We start from the raw sequence: 16,132 nt of genomic DNA, 5'->3' as shown, positions 1-16,132 counted from the left end.
TTCACGGGGCGATTTGGGTTACATACATGACAACGTTACATACATGGTAAGGTTACGTACATGACAAGGTTATATATGATAAGGATATGCTTGGAATTTTATCATGGAAGTACAAGGATAATATAAGATGATATAAAGGAATACAAGGAAAATGTGTAGAATAATTAGGGTGATATTTCCAGGGGTAGAAGTAATGGGGTGCTTGATACTAAGAGTTACCAGGTAGGCTCATCCAGCGGACAGCTTTCGTCCCTTCCTGCGCATTGCGTCATCTGGTGAGCAAATGTCGCAGTCTCGATTAGCCTGTCCGTGCATAAAGTGACACAAAAACTCAACTAATCAATTCTAACATCTTGCGTGTTCTTATAATTTATGAGATTATTATATTTACATATGCATCACATGCAAATTTTAACCTACTTTATTTATTCTTATTGCATTTTAATATACTCAGCAGAATTGCTACTTCCAGGGACGCCGTTAAGGAAACCAGGGGTGCATTTCCCTTCTGAAAGTTTCGTACCACCGAAAATTTTCCCCTCGCTCAGATGACTTTTTTTTTAAATATTAAAGAGCATCCGAATTATTTATTTAGAAAGATCTCCATGTAGATCATAATCGGCCTCATCTTTTTATGTCCACTGGAGAGATGCACGGTACATAATTTATGATATATAGCAAAATTTGTCCCCCCCTTTCCACTCGACTCAAAAAACACATCATCCTAGCTATGTTCCTAACAATTTTGAATCAAATTAAAGTCGTCAGTGCTTCGCCTGTGGAGTAAGCATTAATAAAAATGTTCGAGCCATAACTATAAGTTCACGAAATTAATCATTATATGTTTTGCATATTCCACGGCTAGTATTAAAGTCTTTATATCGCAAGTGCCAACATTCTACTCTTAGAACCATGATCTGGTGAGGGCAGGGTTCTCCTCTACGTTAGGCACCGGGTTGTCGGTTCGGTGGTTGGTCTCGTTGGCGGTTTCTTGGGTCGTCGGGTTCAGTGTTTTCACCTTAGGATGGGGGTTTGTCCAATGCTGTGTTCAGCGGGATTTTCGTAACTCTTTTCCTGTGCCACTGCCTTCTGTACATAATGCGCGCGGACCGCAGAGAGAACGGTGGTTCTGGCGAAAAGGTTTTGTTGAAGTTTGTGCTTTCTCTCGCGGGTTTTGCTACATTATCTTGGGAACAATTGTGGCTGCAATGATTATATTACACCATCTTATAGCTCTCGTTCTGCTCTACAAAATAAGAGTATAGAGAATAAATGTGCTAATCTCACGAAAAGGTGCAACAAAGTGTGTTGATTTCATGTCCTAAAATAAACATCTGAAACGATCGCTATGGAAACAGCTACATGTTTAGAAAGGTGCTGAACCTTAAAATCAGTTTCGTATCATAATATAATAGGTATTATTGTGTAATAATAATCATAACATGATCATAATTATTATATTATTGTTATTATTTCTACTATTCACCCTTTGGAAGCGGCCCCGGCGCCCACCCAGCGTCGAATAACATGGGTACCTGGGGGAAACCCTGGGGGGGTAAAGGCGGTCAGGGGCGTGATGCTGATCACATCACCCCCACTCACGACCGGATCAAGAAAGTGTGGGGCGTTACCCCCACACCCCCTATACGCCTTCATGGCGTGGTGCTATGCACAGGGGAGCACTTTACCTTTTTTTTACCTTTTTTATTCACCCTTTGTCTCACTTTCAGGGTACTCCCTCATCTACAACCCTTGGCTGTGCCTGATCTTCGAGGCCATGGAAGGTGTGACCTCCTCCCTGACCTTCACGGCCGCCGTGACGTACGCCGCCAAGCTCTCCACCCTCGCCACGGACTCCAGCGTTCAGGGGCTGCTCGGAGGACTCTACTTCGGCGTTGGTGAGTTCTTATGACCTGGCCACACTTGCAAGGAAATTTCCAACACTAACAGAACAACGTCCTAAGTAAGTGCATGGTAGATGTAGGTGCCGGTAATCAAAGAAGTGATGCTGAAGTGGGGGGGGGCGGGCGAGAGTGGGCCACAGCCCTCGCAAAGAAGCGACTACCGCAGCACCCGGTCAGGTAGAGAAACTTAAAAATAGTAAGCAATTTCATCGTCGCTGTTTTCATTCCCATTTTGTTTTGCATTATGAATGTTTTAATAGAATAGAATTGTACTGTTTATAATACATAAGTTTTCGTCTGTTCTCCATTTCAGTCCTAGAACCTCGCCTTGTGCTCGTTTCACGTCGCTTTTCTACCACTCTAGTTTGTAGCTACGATAAGGATGAAGTATAAATCTATCAAGTAGACACGTTCGAACTCGGCATTCTTGATTTGGTAGTGCACTATACTAACCATTCCACCAAGATGGCTGACTCGCCTTTTGTAAAATAAAGTGAATGTTATATTTGAAACCGACTGTACATGTGCGAAGGCTCTTCCTTCCTATTCACCAAGGGTTCCGGGTTCGAATCTTGGCCTGGGCATGGCTGTTTGTGAGTGTCCTTTCATCATTTCATCATTCACCCTCATTTTCGCAAATTAGCCAAAAGTGGCACAAAAAGCGAAGTAAAATAAAGCAATTCAATCAATCAATAAATCTTCCTTGGTATTAAAATGTCTAGGAATTTTTAAGTCTCAAGTGGTAAACATCGGTCTATTTTTCGCTATATGTTTTTGTTAGGTAAACTTTCCCCTTAACTGTGCCAAGGTTTCAATTCCTGCTGGGATACTGAGGTACTCCTTCAATGTCCTTCTGACTTACTGAAGCTTTCCTTTCCTTCGCAGGCAAAGGTGCCGGAAGCCTCGTTGGGGGCTACCTGATGAAGTTCTTCGGAATCCGAGCCACCTTCCAATGCTTCTCCATCGCGTGTGCCGCCTTGGGAGCCGTCTACTTCCTCTTCAACAAGCTGTACCTGCGGAAGAGGCCCCAGGTGGAGGGCAACGACATCGTCAAGAAGATCCCCAAAGAAGCGAAAGAGACCGACAAGATCAAACCCGACACCGGCACTGTCGGAAACGGATCCCTGGACACCGTGGAGCCAAACCCTTTGCAGGATGTCGTGGTCTATGATAAGTTGCAGGAGCGCTGTCACGAGGAAAGTTCTGGACCAACGGGTGTCCCTCAGGGCTACGTCAGCGAATCGGGTGAAGAGGAGGATATTTCGGAGGCGTACAACATCAACCTGTCCTTCCAGGACTCCGACGAGGAGTACGTCGAAGAGGCTCGGAGTCCGAAGCAGCACGAAGAGACGGAAGTTGTCCGCGGATACTTTTACGAGAGGTTTCCAGAGGGTGTGGAAGGTGGTAGAGGAGACGACGTGAAGACAGCAGAAGAGGGAAAGTACAAATCTGATGATCCGCGGGAGCCACAGTTCCCTGCAAGCGAAGACAAGGTTGGATCGCCTGAAGACAACTCGCAAGACCCTCCGCAACAGCCAGCCGTGGAAGAAGACCAGCAGCGCATCTCCAACCGGGTTTCCTCGGGTGAACAAACACAAGACTTGGCTGACAATGCTGATGCAGAGAGCACATCATCACAAATCCAACCTGACCAGCAGGAAACCCATTAAGTTATTCACGTCGTATTTAACACAAAGACACCATGGAGTACAAATGTATTATAGTTTTTACAAACATTGTCCGATTGAGTTTTGTTCCCAGTGATTAATAGGCAGCTTTGTGATGTGATAGACACTTGGTGCGTTTTTGTTCGAAGTCAATTAAAGACATGTTATTTATTACCCACTATTTAGTGTAAAATGAACAAATGAAGCTTGTTGAACTTAATTACATAGAGAATTAAATTTATTTCTACGAATTAATTTCGTACTTAAAAATCGTCATGATGTAATAAATTGATGAGCAAATTCTCTCTCTCGTAATCTGCAGACGAGAAATGATTGTTAACACGCGAGAAGCATTATTCGTCGACACCATCTTTTAAGCTGTGGATCATTTGTGTTATTTAGCTGTGATTATATTTGTGCGTAAAATATGTTTTTCTCCACGCAAGATGGAGGAAATACAAGTCTTGTACTGGAGATTTTAATAAATTTTATAGTTATGTTTATTGCTATCGATTTAATAGTCTGTAAATCTGCCTGGTTTCCTGTCAGATATAGCCTCTGCACTCCGAGTCAGACAGTATCAGAAGTTTTAGAGCAACAGCTATTTGGAAAACACTTCATTGCATGGACCCTTGCGGTGGAATATGCAATATCCACGTTCTGACCATTATTGTCATTTTTCAAAGCTCTGTGTTGTTTGCGTTTTTTAGGTGAAGAAACGAAACTCTGAATTTTTCGTAATTCGAAATTTAATCCTGCAGTTAAATCTTTGAAACTAACTATAGCGAAATAAGTTGAAACTTTAACTCTTAATAGATACCTCAAAATGCAGGAATATTATTGTAGTTGAGCAAATTCGGACGACACGTTTAAAGATGACTGATGAGAAAACAGATTTTTAACAACGTTACGCGCGCTATTCGTGCAGTATAGTTTTCTCCAAAATTCTTCACAGTAAATTCACAGTAGTTTCATGGGATTAATGGGATTTTTACAAATCCTAAAATTAAAATTGAATTGAAATTAATATAGCGTTGGTGACTAGTCCAGACTTGAGTCCACTATTTAAGTTGAATCTTAATTCGCCTTGCTTCCTTTCCATAAAACATGTCACGTTGTTGACGGTTCTTTGTCTTTATTCCGATGCACAGACATCAAACTTACCACTTGTCTCGATCACCCTTGTGATGTCTCGCCGTCATGCTTTGGGATCCGGCTACGAAACGCACGCAGGTTCGATTCTTCGGGGCGAAGCGCAACAACCTTTTTCTCAGATTTCGGCCAGTGATGGGACCGGTGGCCACCCATCATCGTGAGGAAATTGGGGAGCTACGAATGAGTAGCGCAACCCGGCCACGGAAACGTACGACGACGATTGGGGGTTCGTCTTACTGACCCCACGTTACCTCGTAACTGATGGTTTTCCAACTTAGCAGGTGGGAGTGAGGCCTGTAGTCGGTAGATAGGCCCAGGACTCGCGGGTTATTGTAAGTATTATCAGTTTATTGGTATACTGCAGTTCCTTAAACTGAAGCTTATTGCAATTCCCAGAACTTTCACGAATTGAGGTAAACCGGTGCTAACGGACCTCCAAGAACCGAGAGATTCGACAATATACCATCACTTATCTAATGGCCATTGTAAGCTTCGCTTAAACTGGCCTGGCTGCACCAATTTCAGGGCCCGTTCCGCTGCGACACCTTAGCTTGATGGCGATGCTAATATCCTCCTGTGTACACGAAGTCTCGACATAAATTTGTCGCTTGTTAGCAAGGTGGTCTGATGGCAGGAGCACTTCTCTGTCCGCGAGGGCAACGGAAGATTTTATGGCGGTGCTAGGAGAGGTACCGTGACTGGCTGCATTCGATCCTCAGTGCCATATTTATCGACTCACTGTTAAACCTTATGCCGCAGCAATTGGTGTTTCCGGAGTGCGATTGAAATTCAATACATCGATTATGAATTTGTATTTTGTGTGTGTTTGTATTGATCGATTTTCTCCAATGCCCGGTGGGCAATGTTGAATCCAGCCACTTTCCTCATGGGAAATGTCATAGACATCAAATTATAATACTTAAATCAATACTAATATGTTTAAATAGGGACTTACCTCTGATACACTGGCGTACGCATAGAAGGGGCTGATGGGGTTACAGCCCCCTCCGAAATTGTGAGAAAATCAACATTTTTAACTAAGATAAAAGTGAAAAACTCTGGAAAAAACAGTGATAAATTAACCCCCCACCCCATTACAATTTTTGAGAGTAGAAAGTTCTATATATATACGAAATGTCGTATTATCATATTGTGTAGAACGTTCCCCTAGAAAGCAGGTATCTACTACCTCCCTTTACAATTCCAGCCGCTCCCGGAAAAAAATCCTGCGTACGCCAGTTCCCCGATATGTAATTAAATTTCTGTGACTACCCAGCGAACTGTTGACTAACCGTTATAATAGCTGCAAGATGTTGAAATTCAATACAACAATGGAAGCTTACATTACACCAGCTCTACATATGTCCATTGGTGGGTTTGAATGAAATGGAATTTGATTTTACGAGACTAGTTAACAGCTATCAAGAAGAACAATGATTTTAATTGGTTCATTATTTTGGCTTTGAATTATAATGAGAACTGAATCAGTGCTTATTATTACGAGAAAGCCGGAAAAACTGTGTTCTATGTGAAACTAAAGTGAATGAAGGAAAGCCAAAGTGAACCTGGTTGCCAAATTTCTTATCTATTATCCGAATGCTCTGCCAGGTTATTGAAATTTTCCGGGAGGAAGGGGGTCCTGTTTCCGACGGCGGTCCACCTCCTGAATTCATCACTGCCGGTGGGAGCTTCAAAATTCCTGTGTTGATCCAGCTTCGTGAGGAAAGTGTGCTAGATGTGATTTTAAAGCGTGAAAACAGCAACGATGGGATTCGATGAGAATCCCCTTGGCGGGCCTTGACCCTGAAAAATCTGGTGTGCCGCGGAAATTAGTTGATATTATAAAATTATATGTTTTTATTATTTCATGTGAGTTTTCTACCAGTTTTGGCTACGATACGATAGATTCGAACAATTAGATAAGGACACCTACTTCATGTGACTTTCGCTTTAAGTGGTCGAGCTTCGATCTCACCAACGAAGTTCCGGCCTGAGCATGGATGTTGTGTGCGAATGTCCCTTCACCAATTTCATTTAACCATTACTCGCCTCATCGTAGCGATTATCCAAATGTAGCAGAAAGCAACGCTAACTAGGAAAGATACAAATACACCATCTTCACAGTGTTAGCTCGGGTGCAACATAGCGCGGGTTTAGAAAATGGATTTTGTGATAGATATAAATGCCTTGTTAACAATTCCTTTAATTGACATTGACTGCCTCTTGCGTTCAATTTCGCCCTTCTGTATGCATTAAAATAAGAAAAATACTTAACGACGAGTGATTACTGAAGGGCAAGAAGCCCTTCCTGAGGTACTCTGCGGGAAGAAAATACTATACGACATAATATTTGAGAGAGTGTTGGAGAAATGAGAATATTGCAGTGGGATACATTTCGGGTTAGTCATGTGGGTACTCGAAAGCTAAATTGCTTGATTAGAAATTTGATGCTAACTAAACTTAAATTGCTTATATTTTAATTTTAATTTATTTTTAAATTTTAGAAACCATTCATGTTTTATGCAAGAAATTCATGTCTTAAATTCACAACTAGTGTTTGGTATATTCGAAACAGATATACCGGTAGTAGCCTGTGGAGGTGTTTTCAAGAAGCCTGTATGAATGACACTCACTCACTCTCTCTCTCTCTCTCTCTCTCTCTCTCTCTCTCTCTCTCCCCCTCTCTTTCTCTCTCTCTCTCTCTCTCTCTCTCTCTCTCTCTCTCTCTCTCTCTCTGGCCCTTTTTCTCGCACACATATGCACACAGATTCGTTTGTGTGTCCCTGTAATTACAACACCGGTCAGTAAGTGGAGGGGGACATGATTTTGTTAGTTCCTGGCCTGCACATAGTATATCGATCTTGGCCTATGAAGTATGTATAAAGCATAAATCCTAAGCATGCCTGAGGAGCTATTTCGACTCGATTGATTGACTTGATTTATTTTACTTCGCTTTTTGTGCCACTTTTGGCTAATTTACGAAGATGGGGATGAGTGATGATATGATGAAATTGATGAATGGACAGTCACAAATATCCATGCCCAGGCCGGGATTCGAACCCGGGACCCCTGGCGTCGTAGCGTGATGTGTATTTCGACTCGAATAGAACAAGTTGAGCATATTTTACAATCTGATCTCCTGTTTAGGGCTCAAGACTTGAGATCCCCCCCCCCTTAGAAGCTCCCCCTCCTCCACAATGATGCCCACTACAGCAGGCCTCCGTTGCGTAACCTTGTTTCATTGACGAAACCAGGAGAGGAACCCTTTGTCGAAAGGTCAGGCTCTCGGGGCGAATGTTTGAGCGGAGTTATGGCATTTCTGAATCGCCGGATCACGACGTCGCGTCTAACGGTGGCTCGAATTAGCTAACGCAAACATTAGCACCGCGTCCGATCTGGAGCGAGCCGCCGATGAAAGTATGGAGACGCGGCTGTGACGGCGCAGTGTCTGGTCTGATGTCTCTGGGTGAACAGCGGACGCTCTAGGCTTCTCCAAGGCAACCAAATGCAGGTAAGGGTCTATTGTCAGCCATAATGGTTTCAGTGTGAGTTTTGGATGATGCACAAGAAGGCTAATCGGGACTGGACCTACAGTTTAAAGTGGAATCCAAACCACTTGTGCCTCCACCTGGTATCGAACCCGGGACCCCTTGATTACAGGCGATGATATTATATACGTATAATAGTTTCAGGAACGATAATGGATCGAAATATGAAACTTGAGGTTCCAGTCCACAGATTTTAATATTACTATTCATTTTTTTCATTATGCTTATAATATGCTTCTTGAACTCTCATAAGCCCCACTTAAGGGTGTGCCAAACCAAAACTGAAGGTGACTCAGTCCATTTCATCCCCTTCTTTGCATGCAATGTATAGTTACCTCTCACTGCTTCCAAAGTTTCTAAGTTTAGTTTAAAGCTCACTTTATGCACAGATAGAGTAATCGCAACTGGGCCTACAGTTTAAAGTGAGATCAGAGCCAGTACGTGCCTCCATCGGGGATAGAACCAAGAACTCCTTGATTACAAGGCCCTCTCACTACTTCCAGGCGAATAATACCTTTATTGACGTCCACACTTTTCAATAGATTCTCTTGGATGTGCAAAATAGCAAGAGTTTGTGCTATTTAGTTTCATGGTGACCATAATAGGTACGGTGAGACCAGCACTTTACTATTTGCAGCCCACGGTGCTTTCCATATGCTTATTCATCGGCAGGGATCTTTTGTGCAAAATTACAATGAAGTAGTTATTCATCAGTGACCGTGGGGTAACTCCCAGGGAATGTATTTGGCAGTGAAATTCTAAACTCATGGTAACTTTTGCCAACGACATATCAGGTACTCGCACATCGAATACTCGATTTGTCATAATTTCGATATGCTTTGTGAATGTTTATGTGGTGTTACACCTCAAAGCTTGATTTCGATATAGGGGAGGATTTGACGGTATACACAAGTCAGTGTATACAAACATATTTTAGTCATGATGTTTGGGGCTTCAATCCCAAATTTCTAAGATAGAAAGATTCTACGTAAAGTGGACCAGCAGTTTCGACAGCATCACTAACAGTAAACACCAGCTACGTTGAGAGGCGTAGCCAATCATTGTTTCACCTTCTATGTCCTGTTTCTTCACATAATAATGGTGCAAGATCAATGGAAACTTCGAGTATTGCATAACTCCAGGATAATTCAACTCTGCGAGCGATCAAAACGCCAGAAAAGTATCGGTAAAGAAAATCCAACCTACAGTTTCCGATACAGTTTTCGTCTCAGCTTTAATTTTAGTTCATGTGGAAAACATACTGAATGAAAATTGGACAATTCGCCTAATACTACGTAACGCTGTTTGGCATTACATTCTCTCAGAGAAAATGTCTACGCAGAACGTTTCGTACCCAGAGATCTTAGTTCTTGAGATAATAGTTGGCACGCGCAGAAAATTGTTCATTCTAACTGATACGAAAACTATTGGTGGATGGGGCATGACCATTTTTCATGAGTCAGTCATTTTCGTATGACAGCGCTTCCATATCTTCTTTCTTAATTTTTCTTTCTAATTTTACCTGCCCACTTCGATTTTGCATTATTTACCTTTGAGGGAAATCTTCTGATCCATTAAATACATCGTATTATTTTTAAAATTTTAATCTTAGTTTGTGTTTTCATTTATTTAATATTCTTGTTTCAATTGGTGGTGCCTATCGGTAAAACTTCCAACATCTTACCCGGGTTCGATACCCGGTGGAGGCACATACTGATTCGGATCCCACTTTAAACTGTAGGTCCAGTCCCGATTAGCCTATCTGTGCATAAAGTGACACAAAAACTCAACCAATCAATTCCAACATCTCACGTCTTCTTATAATTTGTGAGATTATTATATTTACATATGCATCACATGCAAAGTTTTAATCTACTTTATTTATTTTTATTGCATTTTAATATACACAGAAGAATTGCTACTTCCAGGGACGCCGTTAAGGAAACGGGGGGGGGGGGGGCATTTGCACTTCTGAAAGTTTCGTACCACCGACAGTTTTCCTTTCGCTCAGATGATTTTTTTCTTAATATTAAAGAGCATCCAAATTATTTATTTAGAAAAATCTCCATGTAGATCATAATCGGCCTCATCTTTTTAGGTTCACTGGAAAGATGTACGGTACATAATTTATGATATATAGCGAAATTTGTCTCCCCACCTCCCACCCGACTCAAAAAACACATCATCCTCGCTATGTTCTGACAATTTTGAATCAAATTAAAGTCGTCAGTGCTTCGCCTGTGGAGTAAGCATTAATAAAAATGTTCGAGCCGTAACTATAAGTTCACGAAATTATTCATTATATGTTTTACATATTCCACGGCTAGTATTAAAGTCTATATATCGCAAGTGCCTGGAATATATCATTGACCCTTGAGACCCAGTTTCGTTTTATCGTGTTACTACGAAACCTTCCGAATCGCAAGGAACGATGGTTGAGCAGCCGTTGCCAGATGGGAGCAGTCGCCGTTTGCAGATTCTTGCATAAGCAAACGAGTACCCGAGGCCCGTGTTTGATGGTCGTGTCTGCTACGTTACTGTAATGTGTTTGCCTCCCGCCCTTTTCATTATGTTCTCTTTCTACTGGAATTTGAAACGCGGTTGCCTACATTCGCACCCGCCAGGGCACAAGGCGGTCCTTGTTTCGGCGTCGCTTGCTGAAGGAGCTCGTGAAACAAGATAGGGCTACTTTAATTATATTGAAAGTTTCTACGGCAAGAATACATTGACACTTCATAGGCACAAAACACAACGTTTTAACCAATACATATTACAAACACAACTCTGTAAAAAGGTTTTTAACCTGATTTTAGTTATTCTTTACAACGTTACATATTTTTTTAAATATTAGATTAATTATGAAGTTAGAAAGATGTTGTAATATATTTTTTGAGTGCAGCTGTCAATAAAAGCTAATTACATCAAAATTTTAAAAGACATTCTAATATAGTAAAACTTAATAATCAAAGAGAAATTGAAAGAAAATACTGAAACAAAAAGTGGATGTTAAAACTCCAATATGTAATAACAATCGAATTAGATATTTTTAATCTCCATAGAAACTCTTACAATTGCATTTTAATCGAGGCTATGGTTTTTATGGAAACATGGCACCTAAATTAATCGTAAATATAAACTTAGTTTAATTCAATACGGAATGTCGAGCTGATTAAATCAAGGTAAAACTTTTTGTAAATGTTTAGAAAGAGATAAAAGTTTAATTATGGACAAAGGAAAAGTGCACCAGTCCAGGTATAAATATTATTAATACTTCCTGAGTATTTTACTACCACAGTGAATTCAAAACTTTGTAGAAAGAGGGCATTAGTTATAAATGTGGTTACATTCAATAAACTATTTGTTGGAAAAATGTGATAACGCGTGGAAGTAGAACTGAAAATACCACACGTTTATTTTTAAAATGTATTTTCCATTTCATTTTATAAAATTTCTACTTGGTTGTACGAAATGGGATTCCATAATTGTGACATTTTATTAACACTTAGAAAGCTAAAATGAGAAATGATTTGAAACAAGCCTGCCATTTGCCTTCAACCGCTTTCCCTTTTTTCAGTTTACCCTTGAATCTGTTTTCAATTAATTCTCGTCACCGTACACTTCGAGCAATGGCTTTCGAGGTGTTATAGGAGCCTTGTAATCATGGAGTCTCAGGCTTGGGTCCCGGTGGGGGATATATCAGTTGCGCTCATTCCACTTTGTACCCTGCGTACTATTTCTATTTAGACGAAGGCTGAGTTACATCTTGGCTGGGCTTTCTGTGACTATACAACCAGAAGCAATGTTAAAGAGGTGAAGGGACTTAGCTTTAGCTTACCGTGTTGGATTTTGAAAGAAACGCTTATCTGATCACTGAATGTTCTGTTGCAGGCGACGAGGATCATCGTGTGTGCGTTGCTCCTGGCAACCCCCAGCTTCGGACGAAGCTACAATCGGCGCCTTCAGGGCAACCGTCGCTCGGACCACCCCGTCGGCAGCTACAGGCAGGTCTTCCCCTCGTTCCTCTACTCGGCGCAGAGAAGAAACGACACGGCGAAGGGCGAGAGCACCCCCAGGAGCATGGGCGAGATGGGGGAAGCCCCCGTGGGCCACATGGCCCTCCACGACTACATGCCCACGGAGTCCCACATGGGTAGCGGGAACGCCAAGCCGTCCCAGATGATGAACTCTTTCCACGGGTACTCGGACTACACGGCGCCGAAGGACATGCACATGGGCAAGGCGCCGCCTGGGATGGAGCATATGGAACAGCACGGCGGGGTCGGGCATTCGGATCATCATGACATGTACAGCTACACGCCTCCCCCTGACCACTATGACGTGCATTTCGACCACGACCATCACTTCATGCACGACGAGCATGCTCCACCACCGCATCACGAGGAACCTCATCAAAAGCCCCCTCAACATCACGAACCTCCTCACCACCCTCCACCGCATCACGAGGAACCTCATCAAAAGCTCCCTCAACATCACGAACCTCCTCACCACCCTCCACCGCATCACGAGGAACCTCATCAAAAGCACACTCAACATCACGAACCTCCTCACTATCCTCCACCGCATCACGAAGAGCAGCATCAAAAGCCGCCTCAACATCACGAACCTCCTCACCACCCTCCACCGCATCACTACCCTCCACCGCATCACGAGGCCCCACCGCATCACGAAGCTCCACCCCACGACCACCACATGGGGAGCTACATGCCACCGAAGCACGAGGACCACTCCAGCTACAAGTCGTTCGGCTACTACGAGGAACCCCACATGCATCACATGGAGCCTCACCACAAGAAACCCGAACACCCTTCCCCCAGCTGGTACTTCGTGGAACACGACGAGCACAAGCACGGCGACCACAAACATGGCGACCACAAACCGGAGGACCTTTACGAGCATCCCCCGCACGAAGAGCACCACCCCATGATGCACCACGAGGGGAAGAAGCACAAGCACCGCCCCACCTACTCGTACTTCTCGTACAGCAGGAAGCTGTGGTTCGTGCCGCTCTACTTCGGCGTCTACTTCTCCATCTACATCCTGGCGCTGCTGTGGAAGGCCATCGCCTACCACAAAGTGCAGATCCCCCTGCACGCCCCCCACGGGGGGTGGGGGAGGGGCATCAACGAGGACAAACTGAACGAGATGTTCCAATTTGTGAAGAAGGCCATCGACATATACAGGAGAGTGGGACGATAAGACGGACGACCCTTTGAGTGACTGTGCGCGTATGTGTGACTGTGCGTAGAAAAACATTTGAAGCTTTTACCATCAGTATTAAACACTGTGTAGGGATAAAGTGAAACACTTTATCTTACATTTTGTACGCACTTGAATATATGGTTAATTTATAAATATGGAATGTATGTTTGATGTATCAAAAATAAAAAGCAATACTTAAAGTTAGTGCTGTTTGAGGTGAATGTGTCCCATCCGAACCTTCCCTATGCTAATCCTCTCAGAGTGGTTTTTATTGAGCATCAGAAACAAGATGTTGCAGTGTGAATCCAACAGGAAGTGAAGGCTATCAATACATAGTTTATTTATATATAAACTGCTGTAGTTTCAATAAAATTAAAAAATATATTACTAAAAATGCAACATTTAAAGAAACAATAAAAACGTACATGAAAGAACATGTATAGGTTAAAATATATTATCATATAATAAATGAGGGATCCTCTGCAATAACAAGGCAAGTCAACGTAACTTTGTTTATATGTATACATTTATCCTATTATTTACAATCGAAAATATTCGTATGATGTAGCTAATTGCGTGCAGTCAGATATCTGCATGCCTTCAGATGGTCTACAAAGTCTTATCTTATTTCAGAGAACTCCTCAATTGTAGTGAAAATTTCAAGAAAAATGTCTGAATAAAGCATGTGTCAACAAAACGTGTATGATCTATAAATGCATAAAGGAGCTCATAATACGAGATCGTAGATAAAACATCTGAGAATAATGTACTGTTGTTATATAGATAGGGGATATTACAAAAAATACCCGTAAATAATACTAAATAAATTGATCGAAACAGTACTTTTTGGAAGCTGCTTTGTAATGAAGAATAGTTAGAAACACGTGTGGATTAGCTGGCGGATGTCAGACACGGATAATAATTTATCCCAATCCTCGTCAGCATAATATTCATATTTGTAGCACTTTCAGTTTCAAATGCAAGGAACTTCATGCTGCAACTTTTCAGGCTTCCAAATGTTGTTATTTCGAACATCCCACTATTGACAGGCTGACAAGATGTGTGTATTTAGTTCACGATTAAGATGTCTACAGAAAGAATAATATCTCAACAAACTAAACGCAAGCAATTCAGAGCGAAGAAAAATCTACTGCTTTGTACCACAGCACAGATGTAGTCAAACATTTGGTGTTCATAAACATTTTCTGCATATTTATATAATATACCCTCGAGAGGGAGCCTCTCACAGACAGCAACAGACAACAAACTTGGTAGTGAATCGAACTTTTCATGCGATATTTATGGGCACAAATTCCTCACATCGTGCTGGAGATATTAGAGGGAAAATAACTTGCAATTACTTTCTTATCAATGAGAGACACGTAACGTGGTGTTAGAATAAGAATAAGTAAAAAAGCAGTACATAATGGATAATGCCCAATTAACAATGAACCATGATAACTAACATTCAGAGAATTATCAATTGCTTTCTGCCATTCTTTTTTTAAAAAATCTAATGAATGAAGCAAAATAACTGCAGGTGTGAATGCACACAAGAATTTATTTAATCGCCACGTCAAAATTACCATAAAAACTTAGCTGTGTACAAAAAAGTTTTTTTCCGGCGAAAATTAAGAATGCGTGTTTTGGAGACAGTAGTTTCAAACGAACAATCACTAACACAGTAAAAATCAATATTTATAAACAAAACAAGCTGTAAAACGTTATTCATAATTTTGTAAACCATTTAATATGATATGAAAAGAAATATGTAGCTTTCTGGCATTTCTAAACCCAAAGATGCCGGCCCCCGTGGCGAGTGGTTATCACATCGCGCTACGAAGCCAGGGCTCCCGGGTTCGAATCCTGGCCTAGGCATGGATGTTTGCGCGTGTTCATTCATCAATTTCGTCAAGTCATCACTCATCCCCATCTTCGCAAATTAGCCAAAAGTGGCAGAAAAAGCGAAGTAAAATAAACCAATTCAATCAATCGATCAAAAAACCCAAAGGTTCAATGCTATTTTGGACAAAATCAATCCACTCTTGACTATCACCACAAATTTTCTCTAGGTTTTTCCTAACATTGTCCTCCCATGTTCGTCTTGGCCTTTCCACAATTCTCTTACCACTACGTTTCCCAACAAGAACCCTGTAAACATTTCTATCCTCACTCATGGACATAATTCAGGGGATGAATAGAGATCATGCAGTTCAGTATCTAAGCTTCTCCACTCCCCTGTTGTTTTATCTCGTTTAGGTTCACATACAGTATCTTTCTTAAGGCTCTATTTTCACAAAATCTTCATTTATGTTGCTTTCCTTAGCGTAAAAGATCATGTTTCACATCCATACAACACTTCGGGCATATTACTGTGCTGTGTTAATATTATTGCTAGCGATTGCATTTAGAAATTGATGCAATTGTTTATTTCTCTTGTTTTCATGAAACCTAAGTAAATTTTATTCAAGGTAAAATATTAAATTAATAATAAAAAATTATAAACTATTCTTTACTAAACTATGTAACTAAAACTTCAACAATCGACTTGTCAAAGTCTCAAATACAAGGTTCTTTACCTCCTACTGCGCATACTCGCTGCAGACCCCTATAAAAGGGACATTCGTTTTAAACGCTA

At 41.5% G+C, this 16,132-nt stretch overlaps 2 protein-coding genes across 5 annotated transcripts in view; both read left to right on the top strand.

Annotated features, from left to right (window-relative positions):
• Nucleotides 1–4,066, top strand: part of LOC145991312 (uncharacterized) — a 49,775-nt gene extending 45,709 nt beyond the window's left edge. For all 3 annotated transcript variants that reach the window (XM_083127311.1, XM_083127310.1, XM_083127312.1), the window contains exons 7-8: nucleotides 1,731–1,898; nucleotides 2,790–4,066. In XM_083127311.1, coding sequence (XP_082983437.1) covers nucleotides 1,731–1,898; nucleotides 2,790–3,574 — 953 coding nt within the window. In that variant the 3' untranslated portion in view covers nucleotides 3,575–4,066. The remainder of the gene's footprint in view (nucleotides 1–1,730; nucleotides 1,899–2,789) is intronic.
• Nucleotides 4,067–11,350: 7,284 nt separating this feature from the next.
• Nucleotides 11,351–13,646, top strand: LOC145991662 (uncharacterized). 2 transcript variants are annotated; one of them, XM_083127728.1, is made up of 2 exons: nucleotides 11,351–11,453; nucleotides 12,163–13,646. In XM_083127728.1, exon 2 carries the CDS (start codon nucleotides 12,352–12,354, stop codon nucleotides 13,489–13,491), a length of 1,140 nt encoding a protein of 379 aa, XP_082983854.1. In that variant the 5' UTR covers nucleotides 11,351–11,453; nucleotides 12,163–12,351; the 3' UTR covers nucleotides 13,492–13,646. The 2 variants fall into 2 exon arrangements, with proteins under 2 accessions (XP_082983854.1, XP_082983855.1); XM_083127729.1 differs by having other exon boundaries at nucleotides 11,388–11,526.
• The last annotated feature ends 2,486 nt before the right edge of the window (nucleotides 13,647–16,132 follow it).

Source organism: Lepisma saccharinum, chromosome 8, assembly GCF_977018435.1.
Source record: "Lepisma saccharinum chromosome 8, izLepSacc3.1, whole genome shotgun sequence".
NCBI lineage: Eukaryota > Metazoa > Arthropoda > Insecta > Zygentoma > Lepismatidae > Lepisma > Lepisma saccharinum.
The sequence above is the reverse complement of the archived record's forward strand: the minus strand, read 5'-3'. Positions and strand labels throughout refer to the sequence as shown.